The sequence below is a fragment of the Crinia signifera genome, chromosome 9, assembly GCF_055691185.1.
Source record: "Crinia signifera chromosome 9, ASM5569118v1, whole genome shotgun sequence".
Taxonomy (NCBI): Eukaryota; Metazoa; Chordata; class Amphibia; order Anura; family Myobatrachidae; genus Crinia; species Crinia signifera.
Window position 1 is genome coordinate 761,033 of NC_139225.1, and position 23,292 is coordinate 784,324.

Genomic DNA, 23,292 nt, shown 5'->3' on the forward strand with positions numbered 1-23,292 from the left:
GAGGCTGAGTTGGCATTCCTAAGTGGCAATGGGGCATTCACGTGCAATAGGAGTCCCACCGGCATGTAGCGTGTTGTGACCTACACTTGTGGGTGTGGAGTGGGCACACATTGGTGTCATTAATAATGATTCCCGCTCTTGAGGCAGGAGTGATGAGATGACATAGACACTGGGGGTGACTGGGGGTGATGACATGGACACTGGGGGTGATGTGATGACATGGACACTGGGGGTGATGTGATGACATGGACACTGGGGGTGATATGATGACATGGACACTGGGGGTGATATGATGACATGGACACTGGGGGTGATATGATGACATGGACACTGGGGATGACTGGGGGTGATGTGATGACATGGACACTGGGGGTGATATGATGACATGGACACTGGGGATGACTGGGGGTGATGTGATGACATGGACACTGGGGGTGATATGATGACATGGACACTGGGGGTGAAATGATGACATGGACACTGGGGGTGATGACATGGACACTGGGGATGATGTGATGACATGGACACTGGGGGTGATATGATGACATGGACACTGGGGATGACTGGGGGTGAAATGATGACATGGACACTGGGGGTGATGACATGGACACTGGGGGTGATGACATGGACACTGGGGGTGATGACATGGACACTGGGGATGATGTGATGACATGGACACTTGGGGTGATGTGATGACATGGACACTGGGGGTGATGTGATGACATGGACACTGGGGGTGATGTGATGACATGGACACTGGGGATGATATGATGACATGGACACTGGGGGTGATATGATGACATGGACACTGGGGTGATGTGATGACATGGACACTGGGGATGACTGGGGGTGATGTGATGACATGGACACTGGGGATGACTGGGGGTGATGTGATGACATGGACACTGGGGATGAAATGATGACATGGACACTGGGGGGGATGACATGGACACTGGTGGTGATGTGATGACATGGACACTGGGGATGAAATGATGACATGGACACTGGGGATGACTGGGGGTGATGTGATGACATGGACACTGGGGGTGATGACATGGACACTGGGGGTGATGACATGGACACTGGGGATGACTGGTGGTGATGTGATGACATGGACACTGGGGATGAAATGATGACATGGACACTGGGGGTGATGACATGGACACTGGGGATGACTGGGGGTGATGTGATGACATGGACACTGGGGGTGATATGATGACATGGACACTGGGGGTGATATGATGACATGGACACTGGAGGTGATATGATGACATGGACACTGGGGTGATGTGATGACATGGACACTGGGGATGATTGGGGGTGATGTGATGACATGGACACTGGGGGTGATGTGATGACATGGACACTGGGGTGATGTGATGACATGGACACTGGGGATGACTGGGGGTGATGTGATGACATGGACACTGGGGGTGATGTGATGACATGGACACTGGGGGTGATGTGATGACATGGACACTGGGGGTGATGTGATGACATGGACACTGGGGGTGATGTGATGACATGGACACTGGGGGTGATGTGATGACATGGACACTGGGGGTGATGTGATGACATGGACACTGGGGGTGATATGATGACATGGACACTGGGGGTGATATGATGACATGGACACTGGGGGTGATGTGATGACATGGACACTGGGGGTGATGTGATGACATGGACACTGGGGATGACTGGGGGTGATGTGATGACATGGACACTGGGGGTGATGTGATGACATGGACACTGGGGTGATGTGATGACATGGACACTGGGGGTGATATGATGACATGGACACTGGGGATGAAATGATGACATGGACACTGGGGGTGATGACATGGACACTGGGGGTGATGTGATGACATGGACACTGGGGATGACTGGGGGTGATGTGATGACATGGACACTGGGGGTGATGACATGGACACTGGGGATGACTGGGGGTGATGTGATGACATGGACACTGGGGGTGATGACATGGACACTGGGGATGACTGGAGGTGATATGATGACATGGACACTGGGGTGATGTGATGACATGGACACTGGGGATGATTGGGGGTGATGTGATGACATGGACACTGGGGGTGATGTGATGACATGGACACTGGGGTGATGTGATGACATGGACACTGGGGATGACTGGGGGTGATGTGATGACATGGACACTGGGGGTGATGTGATGACATGGACACTGGGGGTGATGTGATGACATGGACACTGGGGGTGATGTGATGACATGGACACTGGGGGTGATGTGATGACATGGACACTGGGGGTGATATGATGACATGGACACTGGGGGTGATATGATGACATGGACACTGGGGGTGATGTGATGACATGGACACTGGGGGTGATGTGATGACATGGACACTGGGGGTGATGTGATGACATGGACACTGGGGATGATATGATGACATGGACACTGGGGGTGATATGATGACATGGACACTGGGGTGATGTGATGACATGGACACTGGGGATGACTGGGGGTGATGTGATGACATGGACACTGGGGATGACTGGGGGTGATGTGATGACATGGACACTGGGGATGAAATGATGACATGGACACTGGGGGGGATGACATGGACACTGGTGGTGATGTGATGACATGGACACTGGGGATGAAATGATGACATGGACACTGGGGATGACTGGGGGTGATGTGATGACATGGACACTGGGGGTGATGACATGGACACTGGGGGTGATGACATGGACACTGGGGATGACTGGTGGTGATGTGATGACATGGACACTGGGGATGAAATGATGACATGGACACTGGGGGTGATGACATGGACACTGGGGATGACTGGGGGTGATGTGATGACATGGACACTGGGGGTGATATGATGACATGGACACTGGGGGTGATATGATGACATGGACACTGGAGGTGATATGATGACATGGACACTGGGGTGATGTGATGACATGGACACTGGGGATGATTGGGGGTGATGTGATGACATGGACACTGGGGGTGATGTGATGACATGGACACTGGGGTGATGTGATGACATGGACACTGGGGATGACTGGGGGTGATGTGATGACATGGACACTGGGGGTGATGTGATGACATGGACACTGGGGGTGATGTGATGACATGGACACTGGGGGTGATGTGATGACATGGACACTGGGGGTGATGTGATGACATGGACACTGGGGGTGATGTGATGACATGGACACTGGGGGTGATGTGATGACATGGACACTGGGGGTGATATGATGACATGGACACTGGGGGTGATATGATGACATGGACACTGGGGGTGATGTGATGACATGGACACTGGGGGTGATGTGATGACATGGACACTGGGGATGACTGGGGGTGATGTGATGACATGGACACTGGGGGTGATGTGATGACATGGACACTGGGGTGATGTGATGACATGGACACTGGGGGTGATATGATGACATGGACACTGGGGATGAAATGATGACATGGACACTGGGGGTGATGACATGGACACTGGGGGTGATGTGATGACATGGACACTGGGGATGACTGGGGGTGATGTGATGACATGGACACTGGGGGTGATGACATGGACACTGGGGATGACTGGGGGTGATGTGATGACATGGACACTGGGGGTGATGACATGGACACTGGGGATGACTGGAGGTGATATGATGACATGGACACTGGGGTGATGTGATGACATGGACACTGGGGATGATTGGGGGTGATGTGATGACATGGACACTGGGGGTGATGTGATGACATGGACACTGGGGTGATGTGATGACATGGACACTGGGGATGACTGGGGGTGATGTGATGACATGGACACTGGGGATGACTGGGGATGATGTGATGACATGGACACTGGGGATGACTGGGGATGATGTGATGACATGGACACTGGGGATGACTGGGGATGATGTGATGACATGGACACTGGGGATGACTGGGGGTGATGTGATGACATGGACACTGGGGGTGATGTGATGACATGGACACTGGGGGTGATGTGATGACATGGACACTGGGGGTGATGTGATGACATGGACACTGGGGGTGATGTGATGACATGGACACTGGGGGTGATGTGATGACATGGACACTGGGGGTGATGTGATGACATGGACACTGGGGGTGATGTGATGACATGGACACTGGGGGTGATGTGATGACATGGACACTGGGGGTGATATGATGACATGGACACTGGGGGTGATATGATGACATGGACACTGGGGGTGATGTGATGACATGGACACTGGGGGTGATGTGATGACATGGACACTGGGGATGACTGGGGGTGATGTGATGACATGGACACTGGGGGTGATGTGATGACATGGACACTGGGGTGATGTGATGACATGGACACTGGGGGTGATATGATGACATGGACACTGGGGATGAAATGATGACATGGACACTGGGGGTGATGACATGGACACTGGGGGTGATGTGATGACATGGACACTGGGGATGACTGGGGGTGATGTGATGACATGGACACTGGGGGTGATGACATGGACACTGGGGGTGATGACATGGACACTGGGGGTGATGTGATGACATGGACACTGGGGATGACTGGGGGTGATGTGATGACATGGACACTGGGGGTGATGACATGGACACTGGGGGTGATGACATGGACACTGGGGGTGATGTGATGACATGGACACTGGGGATGACTGGGGGTGATGTGATGACATGGACACTGGGGGTGATGTGATGACATGGACACTGGGGATGACTGGTGGTGATGTGATGACATGGACACTGGGGGTGATGTGATGACATGGACACTGGGGGTGATATGATGACATGGACACTGGGGATGACTGGGGGTGATGTGATGACATGGACACTGGGGGTGATGACATGGACACTGGGGATGACTGGGGGTGATGTGATGACATGGACACTGGGGATGACTGGGGGTGATGTGATGACATGGACACTGGGGATGATATGATGACATGGACACTGGGGATGAAATGATGACATGGACACTGGGGGTGATGACATGGACACTGGGGGTGATGACATGGACACTGGGGATGACTGGGGGTGATATGATGACATGGACACGTACAGATTATACAGGTGAACAGATGCATAGGACTAACAATCGCTGTAATAAGGCCATTTGTCATCGGAGTCTCCCTTCTAAGCTGCGTGCTTTGATTCCAGGGTAACCTCTGTGCAGCAGTTGGATGTGTCCTTAGTGTCATTAGTGTCCTGGTGCTGTGGTGGATCACATCCTATTTTGAGAAGACCCTGAATTATGGCCTGATTCAGCCCACTGCCGCACCCCGCGTGAATCCCGTCGCTAGCACAGAAGGGATGAGTACACTAACACATCCCCTCACATGCGGACGCACTGGCGATAAATCAATCAATGGTGCTCACATCTCATTATCTTTCCTCCTGTCGTAATTAAACGTCAGCCTGGAGTGACTTCATTTCACTGCGGTCTTCCGAATTCGGGGCGGGGTGCCCATAAACCGCTGGGCGTTCCCCTGGCTACCCCTTCCCTCCCCCCATTGTACGAAACTTGCCAAAGGCGTTCACACAAGGAGTTTGCACAATATCGTGCGGGGGACCGAATTCAGATAGCAGCAATCGGGTCTCAATTATCCCCTTTTCTGTATGTGGTTTGTTTGTTTTTTAGATTTTTTCTTTTAACCTGGAGCTTTAGAGCAATGGATCAAGTATTAAAAAAAGAAAGAAAAGGACAAGTTCTCCTTGATCTTTAGATGTTCAGAGAAAATAGTTACCCCAAAAATGTTATGGCGCTGTAATATCAAGTGACCGTTTTTGGTTATATATCCACAAAATGTCAGTTCCACCCAAGCCTCTTAATTCCCACACCCCTGCCATCTAGAATTTTGGGAAACAATCCCTACCGCTGATCTTAGGTCCTTTAAATCTTCTGCAGTCTTTTTAAGTGGCCTACCAGATGTTGGCTTGGACACGACTAAATCACAAAGTTGGCACACACACTGGGCACGCGGGGTATTGGTATGTAAATTCCTACTCCACAGGCCCATATTGCTTTCTCCCTCGCTGCAGCATTGCCTTTTGAGACTGGGAGATGGAAGCTGGTTTGACAAAGCAGGATTTAGGGCTGTGAATTCCGTGATCAGAGTTCAGGAAACAGGCACAGTTCGCAGTATTAATTGAGTGGACAAAGGCCTTCATTACGTCCTGCGCATAATGAGTACCATTGAGCTACTCCAGCTGGGATGTCATAATTAAGCAGGTATTTGGCCTATGTGAGAGTTATAGGTGATTCTTTTAGTGGTGCATATAGGGTACGAGTAACTAGATCAATACCATGGCAGAAGGCCCGTTTTGTTTATACTCCTCATGCAATCTGCAGGCAGAAAAATTGTAAATATTTGGGCTAGAAAATTTGGCGCGATATTGCTGCAGCTGTCTGTGCATATGCCTTATGCGTTTGTGTACAACTCGAGCCTTATCAAAGCTGTTGTCATGGAGATTTACCCAGAAGACATTGCTTTGCCAGCAGCAGCCAGACTGTTTTTTTTTTTTTCATTTGAATCTGTTGCTGCTGACGTTAAATGTAAATGCCAGTGAAGCAGATAGTGACCAGCTTAATATACGGAGAGTGTCTTCTTACATCCACGGTGGATTCAGATTTGTCACAATTTCCAGGACAGCCATTTCTGTCCATGCAGTAGCGTTCTAATTGGAAGCCGAGCAAATTGGGACAAAGGTGTGTGTAACATCGACAGGCCAAGCTGGCAGATAAACTACAGTCAGCCAATAGGAAGGCGTTGCTAGGCAGAATACTAGTCTGGCATCACAAGAAAATGGGAGCAAGTGAGGTATGATAATGTAGGTGCATGAGAGTAAAAGGTTATACACCGATATAAGAAAAAGAGAGCAAAGCTAGAGAAAGAATAATGTACAAATCTGATAGTGCTAAAAGTTCTCTAAAGAATTGTAATATTTGTATATATAAACATTTGGAGTGACATTTCAAATTTAATGTAAAAAATCTCCAGTTTTATTTTAAAGCGGCAATCATTTACACTTCAAAATAAAACTGGGGTTTGCAGTGTAAATGATTGCCGCTTTAAAAAACCTGGAGATTTCTTCCCAAATCTCTCACTTTCGGAATCTCTCACATACTGTACCTCCCAACATGACCCATTCCAGGAGGGACACACTGCTCTGTTTCTGGACATCCTTCTAATTAATGATGCCATCACCTGTATTAATCAGATTTATTGATAACAAAGGTGTTTCACCACAGGTGAGGATAATTGTAAATTAAGAGGGAAGTCCAGGAATAGAGCATTGTGTCCCTCCTGGAGAGGGTCATTTTGGGAGGTATGCTCTTATCCGATTACATTTCCCCCAGAGATCTATAGCAAGTTAGATTATTACATCGTGCACACATTAAGCAGCACTTTGCAGGGAATATTACAATCTATAGGAACCATATATCAAAAAGGTTTTGTCATTTAAAACTCATTGGGCATGATAACTGGAACTCCAGCCAATCAGCTCCTCTCCTTTTTAAAAACACATGACAGTTAGGAACTGATTGGCAAGAGCATTGGTTCTCAACCTCGGTCCCCAAGTACCCCCAATAGTGCACGTTTTCCAGACCTCCACACCTGGAAATGCAATTCACTTGGGCAAAACTAATATAGGCTCTTGTGATCTGGTCCAATAGTTATAAGAATTCAGTCTTTTAGTTTACTAGCAATTAGTGGCAAAACCCCTAGTGATGTCAATATATACAGATGAAGTGATAGGCTGCAAACTTTGACCCCCACCCTCAAAGTGTCTACATAACTGCTGGGTACCCTAGTTTCCTGTGGAGGCCGGGGGATGGTTGCATGCATGTGGAGCTCCGATCTTCCATCCATGGAGCTCCACCACCCCAGGCCTCTGGAGTAGCGTGGCAGTGGCGGAGGAGGAGAGGGAGAAGAGGAGACAAGCGGAGGGATGAGGCTGGTGAAGCAAGCGCCGAGTGGAGAGGAGAAGGCTGGGAAGCGAGGAGTGCTGAGCACAGGATGCAGTGACACCCGGCCGGAGGCGGGCAGCGCTGCACCCCCGGCAGCACCATTGATCACCTTCAGTGGAGGGCCCGTCACAGGTCAGGGCCGGATGCGGTGAGAGGACCCAGCACACTTGGCAACTTCCCCCTTCCCCCTGGCCAGGACAGGAGACGCATTGGCCACTGGGCCTCAGCATGACACCCAGAGGCCAGTAGGATCCCCCCCCCCCAGCCGTGCGCATGTAATTTCCGTCCTGCAGGCCGCACCAGTAAATTCAGCGGCAGCGGCGCCCAGTAACACACACACACACACCCCCCCCCCCCTGTCTGGCCTCACTGATTGACTCTCATCCCGCCCCCCCACCCGCCAGTACCACCAACTCTGGCTCTCCCTACTGATTGCTGCCTAGGCGCTGTGCAGCTCGGCAGGTATGTGTTCCCTGTGTGATAACTGTACTGTCCCTGCTTATATTGTTACCTACCTGGCTGCTGCAATGACCAGTGGTGCCGCTGATGGCTGCCTAGGCGCTGTGCAGCTCGGTGGGTATGTGTTCCCTGTGTGATAACTGTACTGTCCCTGCTTATATTGTTACCTACCTGGCTGCTGCAATGACCAGTGGTGCCGCTGATGGCTGCCTAGGCACTGTGCAGCTCGGCTGGTATGTGTTCCCTGTGTGATAACTGTTCTGTCCCTGCTTATATTGTTACCTACCCGGCTGCTGCAATGACCAGTGGTGCCGCTGATGGCTGCCTAGGCGCTGTGCAGCTCGGCTGGTATGTGTTCCCTGTGTGATAACTGTACTGTCCCTGCTTACATTGTTACCTACCCGGCTGCTGCAATGACCAGTGGTGCCGCTGATGGCTGCCTAGGTGCTGTGCAGCTCGGCAGGTATGTGTTCCCTGTGTGATAACTGTACTGTCCCTGCTTACATTGTTACCTACCCGGCTGCTGCAATGACCAGTGGTGCCGCTGATGGCTGCCTAGGCGCTGTGCAGCTCGGCTGGTATGTGTTCCCTGTGTGATAACTGTTCTGTCTCTGCTTACATTGTTACCTACCCGGCTGCTGCAATGACCAGTGGTGCTGCTGATGGCTGCCTAGGTGCTGTGCAGCTCGGCAGGTATGTGTTCCCTGTGTGATAACTGTACTGTCCCTGCTTATATTGTTACCTACCTGGCTGCTGCAATGACCAGTGGTGCCGCTGATGGCTGCCTAGGCGTTGTGCAGCTCGGCAGGTATGTGTTCCCTGTGTGATAACTGTACTGTCCCTGCTTACATTGTTACCTACCCGGCTGCTGCAATGACCAGTGGTGCCGCTGATGGCTGCCTAGGTGCTGTGCAGCTCGGCAGGTATGTGTTCCCTGTGTGATAACTGTACTGTCCCTGCTTATATTGTTACCTACCTGGCTGCTGCAATGACCAGTGGTGCCGCTGATGGCTGCCTAGGCGCTGTGCAGCTCGGGGGTATGTGTTCTCTGTGTGATAACTGTACTGTCTCTGCTTACATTGTTACCTACCTGGCTGCTGCAATGACCAGTGGTGCCGCTGATGGCTGCCTAGGCGCTGTGCAGCTCGGCTGGTATGTGTTCCCTGTGTGATAACTGTTCTGTCTCTGCTTACATTGTTACCTACCCGGCTGCTGCAATGACCAGTGGTGCTGCTGATGGCTGCCTAGGCGCTGTGCAGCTCGGCAGGTATGTGTTCCCTGCGTCTATATCCCCCAGGGTACATCTAGCGTATACCTGTATGTGTTTGTTTATCTGTCAGTAAGTATATATGGCCAAATAATGGTACAGATGACATAACAGCAGGGGCTAGTGGGATCTAGTGCTTTTGCGCTGGACATTGCAGGCTCCTTCAGTGTGGTAGCAAGTTGGGCTAATGACATTAATCTGATTCCCCACAGTATGAAACGTACAGGTCAGTGTCTTCCCTCTAGGCCGCTCCTGGAAATGCACATTTGCTTTCCTACTGTCTGGGTTGCTGTTCTAGGAGTCTTGTCTCCTCTCACTAAGAATGGAATGTGCAGTATAAAGGTCCTGTGCTTGTCTGGATAGGTGGGAGTTTTATTTCATATGACCTCATCATTCCAGGATATAAAGCAGCCAGTTGCAGACTTTTTTTTTTTTGCTTTGTTTTGGAATTAAAATGGTCTGTTCTATCCTGTCTTTGTTATTACAGAAACAGCATATTAGAGTCTTGCGGGACATTTACCTTTCCCCCATCACCAGCACAATGTCCAGCAGGGTATCCTCCACTGCTAAATAGTATTACATACTGTGCCTGTGGGAGCTAGTAGTAATAATCCAAATTAATTATGTGATCTTTCTGATTTTATTTATTAAAGAGATTTGTGATTTAACCCTTTGAGTGCCAACATCTGTGAGAGATGTTCAAAATATCTGCTAAAAATCCCAGCGTCCCTCTCGTTTGTGATATAAATTCAGATAAAAAATGTTGTGTAAAAAAGATTCGATTTCTATGTACGGTAACATTACAGGTCGTTATGGTGAAAGGTCCGCTTGATCATTTTCAAACCTATTTTGACAAATTCCCTTGGTACTTCTAGGGTTAAGGTACCCATATGCTAGTACGTATGCCATATCATACGTGATTACATCCAATACGCGGTCCCATGCACACCGCCTCCGGAAAACGTTATGGCTGCCACAAGGAATGGTAGCAGGGAGCCAGCTGCATTTAGCCGTGAGCCTCGCTGTTTTAGCGGCCACACGCCGTTTCCACGTCACTGTAAAAACCCAGCTAGGTGGGAACAGCGTGTACAGGGGGGTCAGTTGAATACTGACCATGGGGCCAGATGCACAAAGCTTCAAAAGTGATAAAATGGAGAGTGATAAATAACCAGCCAATCAACTCCTGCCTGACATATTTCAAACACAGTCTGTGACATGGCAGGCAGGAGCTGATTGGCTGGCTGTTTATCACTCTCCATTTTATCACTTTTGAAGCTTAGTTAGTGCATCTGGCCCCACGTGAGCTGCTACAGCGAGTAGTCGGCACTGCTCACTGTCACAGCTTGCAAACATCATTGAATGTACCCCAGTGTTTTCTGTTTGAAGTGCAACATAATAGGACACTATAAATACAATGATGGAACAAACACATAATTGACAGTGCATACATTTACCTAATGACAGCTAAGTTATGATATCAGCTGCTTCATAGGATTCTTAATTAATATTCATAATGACATAATCTTCCACCACCTATAATTAGATAATCAGAACGTGTTCTGGCCGCTCTCCTCTCTCTGTCTGATGTGTCAGGAGAGAAGATCCAGAATGGACACGTTACTGTCATGTCTGTTTAGTGCGTGACATGATTTTCATTACATGTGTGGGCTTCTTTCTGTGATCAGTACAAAGTCCCCAATGGCGAAATGGTGCTTTGGCCACTTGTACTGAGAGTATTAACATCTCCTGGCACCAGCCACAGGTTTCCTCTTGTTCCACCCGCTGCTGTCTGACGGATTAGTATTGTCTGCTGTATGCAGGTTCTGGATCTCAGCCAGTTTGGGGCTTGAAGACCTTAGCACTGGGCGCCGCTGATTATCTCGCAGTGAACGTGGTTTTGTTTCATTCAGTCTTTTGCACGTTTCAAGCTGGGTCTTTAACCTGTGTATTCATGTAGGTGTTGGCCACTGTACAAGCGGTTACAGACTGCGGAATACCACCACACAAAGGGCCTAATTCAGACCTGAAGGCTAGGCTACGTATACTTGCAGCCTAGAGAACAGGACAGCGTCACCTGCCTACAGCCGCTATTAGTCACCTCACTAATGCATAGGGAAATGGAGACTGACGCAGAACTACCATTGGTGCAGCATGCCGGGGACCTTGAGGACTGAGGGGCCCCACTGCTGCCCGTCACCCTCTTCTTCTAACCCACTGTTTTTCCCTGTCACCCACTGCCGTGTTGCATATTGGGAACTTGGGTTTGGTGGAGGCCCAATTATATTTTTGCACCTGGGATCACTACCAACAAGCTCCACCACTGGCCCAATTTGCCACCAGCCCAGGTGGATGATACAGGCGAAATGTAATAGGGTATGAGAACCAGAAAGTGAGAGATTTTAGGAGAGTTTTCCCCCTTTTTTTAAAGCGCAATTATTTACACACTGAAAAATCAGGTTGATTTTGCCATGTATCTAATTGCCACTTTAAAACATAATATTGGGAAAACTCTCCCAAAATCTCTTACTTTTTCTGGTTCTCACACCCTATTACATTTGGCGTTACATCTTGGACAAACCCACCCCTGCAATAGAGGAGTGGAACACTCAGCGGTGGGTGCCTAGATGATGGTGTCGGTGCACGCTCCACACCACCGCCATACAGTGTTCCCACTGATCTAGACAGTTCCATTGGCAGATAAAGACTGGCCAAGCGTACCATCGGTATCGGGTGCTACGTGTGATAACCACATGTGTACTTGTTCTGTCTGCATTTCACATACGAATAGGAGGACATCATCCGTTCCTGGTACGACGATTATCCCTCTCTCTTCCCATAAATGAATTAGGAATAGATCAAGGTATATGACAATACCGCTGTGTATATATACAGCCTTTTGTAGCATGCATCATAATAATCCACACACAGCAAGTAGCTAGTGGTTCATGTTATCATTTCATTGTTTAAATGCACTTAAACATTGACCAATCAAAAGCAGCAACAGGAATGTTGTAGAATGGGGTTGGTTTGGCTTTGAAGTAGGGAGAGTGGGTCAATATTCTGGATCGACTTGGGGTCACCTTTATCCAAAAATTAAAAACATATTTAAAAATATTGTTATATCTATACAGCAATAGTTTCTAGAGCCCAGGCACTGCAGCAGTCCACATGGGTCAAAATGGCAGAGGCGAGAGCTGGGAAGGCAAAAACATATGGTAACTAAAGATTCGCTCCACATGATACATCGGATACACCACAATATGATACATCGGATACACAAAATCGGATACACAAAATATCTGATATCAATCCCTATCCCTAAGGGGCCTACACACGGGACGAGCAATGCCGATCGCTCAGCACACAGCGCTGCACAGTTGTGTGCTGAGCGATCGGTCGGGGACAGTGTTCTCCAGTGACAACACTGGCCCTGACCGGCAATGTCACTAGATTTATCCAGTATGCACGATATTAATCACCGGGTGATGGCGACAGACGCGGGGCCACGCACACAGAGAGATGTAGGGGCATTTTCTAAGCGATCTAGGCCCCATTACTTGGCATTAGCTGGAACCATTTTCTAGAGGCAATACTGGAATTGTCTGTGTGATTATTCTGAGCGTTATACGTGAAGATCGTGGTATAGACCATATCTTTGTGTTCTGCAGGCACGACAGCAAGCCCAGATACGCCACCAGATGGCAGACGACAGTAAAGGAGATTATTCGTCAGTGTTACTGAAGTTTAACCGTGAGCAGCACGAGCATTACCACACCCATATACCCGCCATCTTCCAGGTACAGTATATAGGTCACCTACATGCAAACAATCTGCTTTGTCTTTAGCACTCTTGGGACGGGTATGGGTCGTTAGGTCAAAAGTCAACTGGCCGACACATGAAAAAGGTCAACATGAGGAAAAAGTTGACCTGAGTTTTTCACCTTTTTTTGTGTCGACATGAACACCATATACGTGTATCACATGCCCTCGCATAGTTTTGCTGCACTCGCCATGCTTCGGGTATGGTGCCTCGCTACGCTTGGCACACTACTATATTCTCCCTCTAAGCCCACTGGGATGGTAAAGTCGGTTTAAAAAAAGAAATCATGATAAACCCATGTTGACCCTTTTTTGTGTCGAACTTTTGACCATGTTACTCTGATGTCTTTTTATCTGTCGACATTCTGACTGTCTAACCCTTTAATCCCCTGATGCCACCACCTGCCCGCCCCCTTACTCCCCTGATGCCACCACCTGCTCGTCCCCTTACTCCCCTGATGCCACCACCTGCCCGCCCCCTTACTTCCCTGATGCCGCCCCCCTTACTCCCCTGATGCCACCACCTGCCCGCCCCCTTACTTCCCTGATGCCACCACCTGCTCATCCCCTTACTCCCCTGATGCCGCCACCTGCCCGCCCACTTACTCCCCTGATGCCGCCACCTGCCCACCCCCTTTCTCCCCTGATGCCGCTCCCTTACTCTCCTGATGCCGCCACCTGTCCACCCTCTTACTCCCCTGATGCCGCCACCTGTCCACCCTCTTACTCCCCTGATGCCGCCACCTGTCCACCCTCTTACTCCCCTGATGCCGCCACCTGTCCACCCCCTTTCTCCCCTGATGCCGCCACCTGTCCACCCCCTTTCTCCCCTGATGCCGCTCCCTTACTCTCCTGATGCCGCCACCTGTCCACCCTCTTACTCTCCTGATGCCGCCACCTGTCCACCCTCTTACTCCCCTGATGCCGCCACCTGTCCACCCTCTTACTCCCCTGATGCCGCCACCTGTCCACCCTCTTACTCCCCTGATGCCGCCACCTGTCCACCCTCTTACTCCCCTGATGCCGCCACCTGTCCACCCCCTTACTCTCCTGATGCCGCCACCTGCCCGCCCACTTACTCCCCTGATGCCACCACCTGCCCACCCCCTTTCTCCCCTGATGCCGCTCCCTTACTCTCCTGATGCCGCCACCTGTCCACCCCCTTACTCTCCTGATGCCGCCACCTGCCCGCCCACTTACTCCCCTGATGCCACCACCTGCCCACCCCCTTTCTCCCCTGATGCCGCTCCCTTACTCTCCTGATGCCGCCACCTGTCCACCCTCTTACTCTCCTGATGCCACTACCTGCCCGCCCCCTTACTCCCCTGATGCCGCCCCCTTACTCTCCTGATGCCACCACCTGCCCGCCCCTCTTACTCCCCTGATGCCGCCCCTCTTACTCCCCTGATGCCACCGCTTGCCCATCTCCTTACTTCCCTGATGCCACCACCTGCCCGCCCGCTTACTCCCCTGATGCCACCACCTGCCCACCCCCTTACTCCCCTGATGCCGCCCCCTTACTCCCCTGATACCACACCTGCCCGCCCCTTGCCCATCTCCTTACTCCCCTGATGCCGCCCCTTGCCCATCTCCTTACTCCCTTGCCTGTGTGAATGCCTCAGTGATTGTGATACTTGCCGAAGGCATTCACACAGGGGGTCTGCACATGCGCAGGCACCCCACCATCGAAAACGGGGATGAATCGGCCCCTTTGTTTCTGAAAATCAGAACACAATGGTTTGTGTATGCATCTTCCTGCCCACGGGATAACATTTTATTCTTCTTTCCTATGTATATGTGTGCGGAGCCTGTATATGTTAGCATTCATCAACAATAACCATTACATTGTTCTCCTGCTTCCATTTGTAGCATGGGTTACCCACACCCCTTCTTGTTTTGGCAAGGGTATCTTGTTTCATGTCCATTGTATGTTATTTGTGTGTCTTGATCCCTGTAGTGTTTCAGTCTTAAGAAAATAAATAATGATACACAAAGAGAAAAAAATGGCCGTTGGCTGCCGGAAGCATGTGTTGTGATTGGTTGCAGGACTGTGGCAGAAGTATGATGTCCTCCAATCACAGTCTCCTATATTCCTCAGAAACTGCAAGACATGGAGGAAAAGAGAATAGCACGGATGGGAGAGTCGCTAAAAACATATGCTGATCTAGACCGCCGAGTCATCCCAATCATTGGCAAATGTCTTGACGGAATCACTAAATCTGCAGAGTCCATTAACGAAAAGCAAGTAAGAGCCTCTGTTTTTATGTCTGTTCTGCCAAACGTTGGAAGACTGTTTTGTTGTCACTTTCGTTGTCTGTCATTCCTGTGTTATTAAACCGGTCACGTCCTCAAAAGTGGTATCACATGAAGTATTATTTCGGTTGGTTACCATAACAATGTATGTGTGCTTAAAGTTGGCTATCCAAGAGTGGTCCCATTACCCTGGATTAGGAGTCCTATATGGAACACTTTATTCATAGTCTCCGGATTGACCCTCACCCCAATTGCAGTTGGTTCTATTCATAGTCCAGTGCTCATGGACAGATGGATTCCTCATACTGCTGAACAGTCCAATACTCTGTCACCTTACGCTGAGTTGCCTTATGGCGATGAATACACCTTGTGAGTAGAAGTAACATGAAAGGCAAAAATACCTGTGAGGGTTTTGCACAATGTTCCCAGTACAGTGATTCAGGGGTGCGTCGGGTTGGAGGCCTAGTACCAACTCAAATTATTTATGGTCAATGTAATAGGCAAAACTAGTGCTTGTGGCTTCCAATCATAAAATCTGTGGACAACCAGAAGCGAACGCTGTCCCTCACCACATAGATGTATAAGCACAATTTACTTCATTTAATATTTTTTTCTGAATTTTTCGATTAGAAATTTTTGGCTTAGGAGGTGCCATAAAACAGATTCTCCAGGTTTGCGGTGGTTCCAAAAACATTGTGAACCACTGAACTTGTATGATTAGTCATTTATTTAGTGAATTTCATTTATTTAGTGAATTTTGGTGCTTGTTCTAAGTTGAGAGAAAAAACATGCTGCAATACCAGGGCGACAAATACATTTATTATTTCTACGTGCAGTGTAAATACTGGCTGCTTTTCAATGTAGCCACAAATACTGGACCGTTTCTTTTTTAAACTTTGTTTGAGCCGCTTTGCTGCTAGCAGAACAGTCTGATTACCGGTATTGGACAAAGTTTGTTGATTCTCTGATGATAATATGCATCGGACACTGTAAAACTTCTATACCTATGGCCGGGACAGGGCAGGAGCCCATACTAATGAAGTTACATGCGACAAGCTCTTAGGGGTAAATTTGCTAAGGGGGTATTCAATGTCTGCCGATATTTCTAACATTGCAGTTAAAGTATTCAGTCCCTTGCTGCAGACCTGCCTCCCTGTAGCGGCGAGTCTGAATTGTCGGAAACAGCTGTGGATTGTAGCTTTCCACAATTCTCTGAATTTCCGACACTCGACGGCTGCAACATTGAATTGCGGCTGTCTCATTACAATCAAGTAAAGCAAAAATGGTCCGTGATTCCGACAGCCGGACTCCCAGATTGAATAACCCCCTAAAGCTTCTAAAAATGAAAAGAGGTGATGTTGTCTTAGCACCAATCAGATTCTGTATAATTTCTCTACAGCATCCTAGAAAATGATAGACCGAATCTGATTTGTATTATTATTAGAAGCTTGAGTACATTTACCCCTTAGGCCAGTATTCAATGCTCCCGATTCACTGTTTTTTCGGTGAATCGGGCTGTTTTCACTCCTTGGGGTGAATTTTTTTCACTGAAAATATGATTCACCCTATTCAATGTTCACTGTTCGCCAAAAGCAAATGCCGGCCAGTTCTCCATTCGCTGGTGTATTTCAATGGGGTTTTCACTGGGATTCGCCAAGAGTGTATTCAATGCTCAAATGGAGAACTGCTTTCTCCATTGATTTTCGCCATGATTCTCCATTTTACATTCGTCATCTTTTTAGGTGAACTGGAATGTGATCTTTTAAAATAATGCGTTTTTTGTTTGTTTTTTTGGTGTCAAAAAATCTGATTTTTTTTTTCTGAGAAGGGGCAATGCTTGCAGCACATGAATATATTTTTAATAATTTTTATTTTTTTACACATTCGCCAGCAGGGGGTGGGAGCCGCTCATTGAATAGGGCGGAGGGGTGGCTGCCGGGTGAATCTCCCTGAAGGGAGAATTGCGGCGAAAGTGCAGCGAATCCTACATAGGATTCGCTGCCGCCCGCGATTCTACCCATTGAATACCTGCCTTAGTGTGGGTACACACTTTAACGATGGGCAAGTTGGCATATGGTCGGTCTGATTGCCTGCACACACCAAGACTGAACATTTCCTGCTTCATACTTTATTAATATGCAATAGGTTGCTATAAGCTTATATCTCCCGGTTGCTGTGCAGTGGGGTCGGTATAATATGCCAACCACCTAAATCTGAGGTAGTAGCTCTTATGGGGTGTACACACAGGCTGACACGGCTGCTGTCGATACAGAGTTGATAGTGACAGCCGCCGAGTTGCCGGTATCCACCAGGAGGGAGGGGCGGCAGGACGGGGGCAGGGATTGGGGGCCTGCTCTGTGGCATCGGGACCGAATCTGCATCGAATGCCGCTAACACTGTGCGATATTTGGACTATATAGTGTACACAACATCACTCTGTGTAAATGGGTCTTTACTTCCTTTATACACACACATGCTGCTAGTGAGTAATCTTGTCCCTTTAACTCACCAATACTTTCCCAAACCACTAGAAATAGGGTTACCACCGCAGCAGCTTGTGGAAACCAAAGCAGCAGGGTAATGCCACTAGATTCGGCTTTCCCACCAAACACCAGAGATACAGTATGCTGCTGCTGATGTGTGTAGGCCTCAGATTAATATGCAGGTGTCCTGGACCAATAGGCAGTGTATAATGCGTCTTTGTGATGCTCACAGAATTACCAATACGAATTTACATACAAGTCTATGTATGCCCCACCTTACACTTCCCAACATCCCATATTGTAACCTGTATCATCACTCTCCTCTTCCCATGGAGCGTTCTGTGCACGTATCCCCCCCTTCCCCCCCCCCCCATCCTGGGCAGCTTCCCAAGCAGGGCTTCCATCACTGTCACAGGGATACCTGTATCTCCGCCAGGCTTCCTTCCGGAGTCCAGGACTTCTAACTCTGCGGTCTGTTATCTGTTGTGGAGTACGGGGAAATCCTGCCGTGTGGGGAGGGCACAACTCAGAGGAAGCTGAAGCTATTGATAAAAAAAATAGATAGAAATGTTTTATTGTTGCAGCAGCCGCTGTCCCTTCCTGTTATCACCGTCAGCGAATACAGTGTCACAATTAATTTTCCCTATTCTTTTATCATAACATTTGTAGCTGTTTTCTTTGTATGTATATATTTTCCATATCTCCCTTCCCTGCCACAGTAACAGATGAGTTTCCATATAGGTCAGTGGTGGGCCACATACCTCCAGTGGCCTCATACTGGATGTCACACTGTACGTCACACTGTACGTCACACTGTACGTCACACTGTACGTCACACTGTACGTCACACTGTTGATACTTGGTGAAGGCTGTACTGCCGTTGCTTCCACCTTAGACAAAGCATGTAATTGCTTAGTAAACGGAACATCTCCAGACCTTTGACTCCAGAAGGACTGGTCATTGGCGGGGAAGTGATCTAAGTTTCGGAACTGAAGCTTCTCCCCTGATCTCAAGCCTTGTCCCATTTTTTCTCTCTTATGTTTATTAGCTCTCAATGACCCCAGATTCTATTGCACAAGCTGCTTCCTCCATAGGAATCCCTTTCATAGGTCTGCGGGAAGCAGTCTCTCGACTCCTCTAACGTTTTAACCTTTTCTAAGTTTTCACCTGATTGTTAAGTATAGGTATTGGATTTTACATTAGGTTTTTATGTCTTGATGTTATTTTATGTTATTTAATACTTTAGCACTGCTCTGTGCAGAATTTTCGGTTTCCCTTCTGTTACATCGCTAATAGTCCGAACCAGGTTACCATCCCCCTATCTCAGCAATGCCTCTCTTCACACCATGGGGTCCCTGAAGGGCAATATCTGATCTCAGTTCATTTAAAGAACGTTGATGTTACCCCAGTGTCTTGTTAGGCCCCTAATACAGAGTAGCTTTCATTTTTGAATTTTGAAAATTGTGTAACTGGGCTGTCTTGATTTTAGGAGATTTCAATATGATCTTAGACCCAATGATTGATAAATTCCGATTGGTCTACTCTAGATCCAGTCACTGCACCCAAACCTGGGAAGTGTGGGCGCTGTTTACACCCCATTCTTAGGAATGGCGAGTGTGGTGGTACATCGCTCTCTCTCTCTTTCGCTCTCTCTCTTTCTTTCGCTCTCTTTCTCTCTCTCTCTCTTTTTTTCTCTCTTTTTCTCTTTTTCTTTCTCTCTCTCTTTCTTTCTTATTGACGCTACAGTATGTTACATATGTGTATTATCAAAATCCTTATTTAGTAACCGCACCAGCACATGTGGCTTTGTGTCTCCCTCATATTAGCTCATAAGTGGGGCACTTGGACACTGTGCAGACCTTTCATCTTGTGACTGTCACATGGAAAGTATTAGCTGCAGTGCCGAGTTCCAGCACTTGTTGGGTTCTGTATGTAGGATCATTGTACGGTCACGCAATTATTGTGGCTCAGCACGTGGAAATAAATCTGTCTTGCATCTAGTTAGGTGGTGCAGAAAGTCATTTACGGAGCCACTTCCTAAACAGATCGCCTAAGGCACGACACACATGCGTGTAATTCAGGGATTCCCTTATTGTTCTGTTTATGTCCTGCTCCAGTTTTACCCAATCATTGCTTCAATTGTTTTCTAGAAGTCTGAGTTTTTCATGGCTGCCTTTTCAGCATCTGAGCGGAGTTGTTTTTTTGTTTTGGATGCTCTTCTATAGGAAACAAACAGGATATGTATGCAACCTACTAAAGCAGGCATGGGTAATCTATGGCCCTCCAGCTGTTGTGAAACTACAAGTCCCATCATGCCTTGCCACAGTTTTGCTATTAGGGAATGCTAAAACTATGGCAAGGCATGCTGGGATGTGTAGTTTCACAACAGCTGGAGGGCCACCATTTGGCCATGCCTGTTATAGAGTACAAGTGGAAAATGTAACAACTTAACAATCAAATACGTTTTCTAAAATACAGTAGCACCTTGATGTGGATTCGCTACTTTGGGCAAAATCACAGGTGTGATAGATCTCCCCAAAGTGTTTTGTGGGTACTACAGTGTCCAATGTGTAGAAATAATCAGACCTGTTAGGACGGCTGCAAATTCGCAGGTCAGGCAATTATCGATGGACGTCACATGCTTATGGCCATAGTACATATGCATTAGGCTGCCCTGCGATAAAACCCTGCTACTCGTTTTAATAACTGGTCGTTCACAAGCTGATTGACATTATGCCTGCGTTTGGGGGTGGTAACCGTCTGTTTCCTGGGAGTCTCAGGGAAAATGCAGGCATGGCCAGGTGTATGAGTGGAAGTCATGTGACGTCAGCTCTGCCCCCGATCAGCCTGATACTATCACAGCCGCTGAGTAAGTCCTGGGCTACACACAGACTGCACACACTGGGGAATCATTACATGGTGAGCAGCTGTTATCTGGGAGTGTCAGGTAATACGCAGGTGTGGCCAGGTGTGTGAGGGGAAGTCATGTGACATCAGCTCCGCCCCCGATCAGCCTGATTCTATCACAGCCGCTGAGTAAGTCCTGGGCTACACACAGACTGCACACACTGGGGAATCATTACATGGTGAGCGTCTGTTATCTGGGAGTGTCAGGTAATACGCAGGCGTGGCCAGGTGTGTGAGGGGAAGTCATGTGATGTCAGCTCTGCCCCCGATCAGCCTGATTCTATCACAGCCGCTGAGTAAGTCCTGGGCTACGCACATACTGCACACACTGGGGAATCATTACATGGTGAGCGGCTGTTATCTGGGAGTGTCAGGTAATACGTAGGTGTGGCCAGGTGTATGAGTGGAAGTCATGTGACGTCAGCTCTGCCCCCGATCAGCCTGATTCTATCACAGCCGCTGAGTAAGTCCTGGGCTACGCACATACTGCACACACTGGGGAATCATTACATGGTGAGCGGCTGTTATCTGGGAGTGTCAGGTAATACGTAGGTGTGGCCAGGTGTATGAGTGGAAGTCATGTGACGTCAGCTCTGCCCCCGATCAGCCTGATTCTATCACAGCCGCTGAGTAAGTCCTGGGCTACGCACACACTGCACACAGGGGAATCATTACATGGTGAGCGGCTGTTATCTGGGAGTGTCAGGGAATACGGAGGCGTGGCCAGGTGTATGAGGAGAAGTCATGTGACAATCAGCTCTGTCCCCGATCAGCCTGATTCTATCACAGCCGCTGAGTAAGTCCTGGGCTACACACAGACTGCACACACTGGGGAATCATTACATGGTGAGCGGCTGTTATCTGGGAGTGTCAGGTAATACGCAGGCGTGGCCAGGTGTGTGAGGGGAAGTCATGTGATGTCAGCTCCGCCCCCAATCAGCCTGATTCTATCACAGCCGCTGATTAAGTCCTGGGCTACGCACATACTGCACACACTGGGGAATCATTACATGGTGCACGGCTGTTATCTGGGAGTGTCAGGTAATACGCAGGCGTGGCCAGGTGTGTGAGGGGAAGTCATGTGACAATCAGCTCTGTCCCCGATCAGCCTGATTCTATCACAGCCGCTGAGTAAGTCCTGGGCTACGCACACACTGCACACACTGGGAAATCATTACATGGTGAGCGGCTGTTATCTGGGAGTGTCAGGTAATACGCAGGTGTGGCCAGGTGTGTGAGGGGAAGTCATGTGACATCAGCTCCGCCCCGATCAGCCTGATTCTATCACAGCCGCTGAGTAAGTCCTGGGCTACGCACAGACTGCGCACACTGGGGAATCATTACATGGGGAGCGGCTGTTATCTGGGAGTGTCAGGTAATACGCAGGCGTGGCCAGGTGTGTGAGGGGAAGTCATGTGATGTCAGCTCCGCCCCCAATCAGCCTGATTCTATCACAGCCGCTGAGTAAGTCCTGGGCTACGCACAGACTGCACACACTGGGGAATCATTACATGGTGCACGGCTGTTATCTGGGAGTGTCAGGTAATACGCAGGCGTGGCCAGGTGTATGAGGGGAAGTCATGTGATGTCAGCTCCGCCCCCGATCAGCCTGATTCTATCACAGCCGCTGAGTAAGTCCTGGGCTACACACAGACTGCACACACTGGGGAATCATTACATGGGGAGCGGCTGTTATCTGGGAGTGTCAGGGAATATGCAGGCGTAGCCAGGTGTGTGAGGGGAAGTCATGTGATGTCAGCTCCGCCCCCGATCAGCCTGATTCTATCACAGCCGCTGAGTAAGTCCTGGGCTACGCACATTCTGCACACAGTGGAAAAATTTGATGGTGAGCGGATTGCGAAAGGATTTGTAGCAAATCGCCGATACTGATACTTTTCTCAAGCCGCGATAAGCAATTCGGAAATGACTTCACTTTGGCGGTTACGTTTTTATCAGGGGAAATCAAAGCTTGGAGAGATAAAGTACTGAAGAGTTAGCACCTAACATTCATTTCCTTGGCTGTGTTTGAGAACTTTATCTCTCTCCAAACATTGATAAGTCTCGCCCATAGAGACAGAAGACTGGGGAGTTCCAGTAGTTACCTGTCACC

General features: G+C 48.9%; 1 protein-coding gene across 24 annotated transcripts in view; it reads left to right on the plus strand.

Annotated features, from left to right (window-relative positions):
* Window positions 1-23,292, plus strand: part of FNBP1 (formin binding protein 1) — a 204,412-nt gene that overhangs the window by 125,857 nt on the left and 55,263 nt on the right. For all 24 annotated transcript variants that reach the window (XM_083160843.1, XM_083160849.1, XM_083160850.1 and 21 more), the window contains exons 7-8: window positions 13,389-13,517; window positions 15,638-15,784. In XM_083160843.1, coding sequence (XP_083016969.1) covers window positions 13,389-13,517; window positions 15,638-15,784 — 276 coding nt within the window. The remainder of the gene's footprint in view (window positions 1-13,388; window positions 13,518-15,637; window positions 15,785-23,292) is intronic.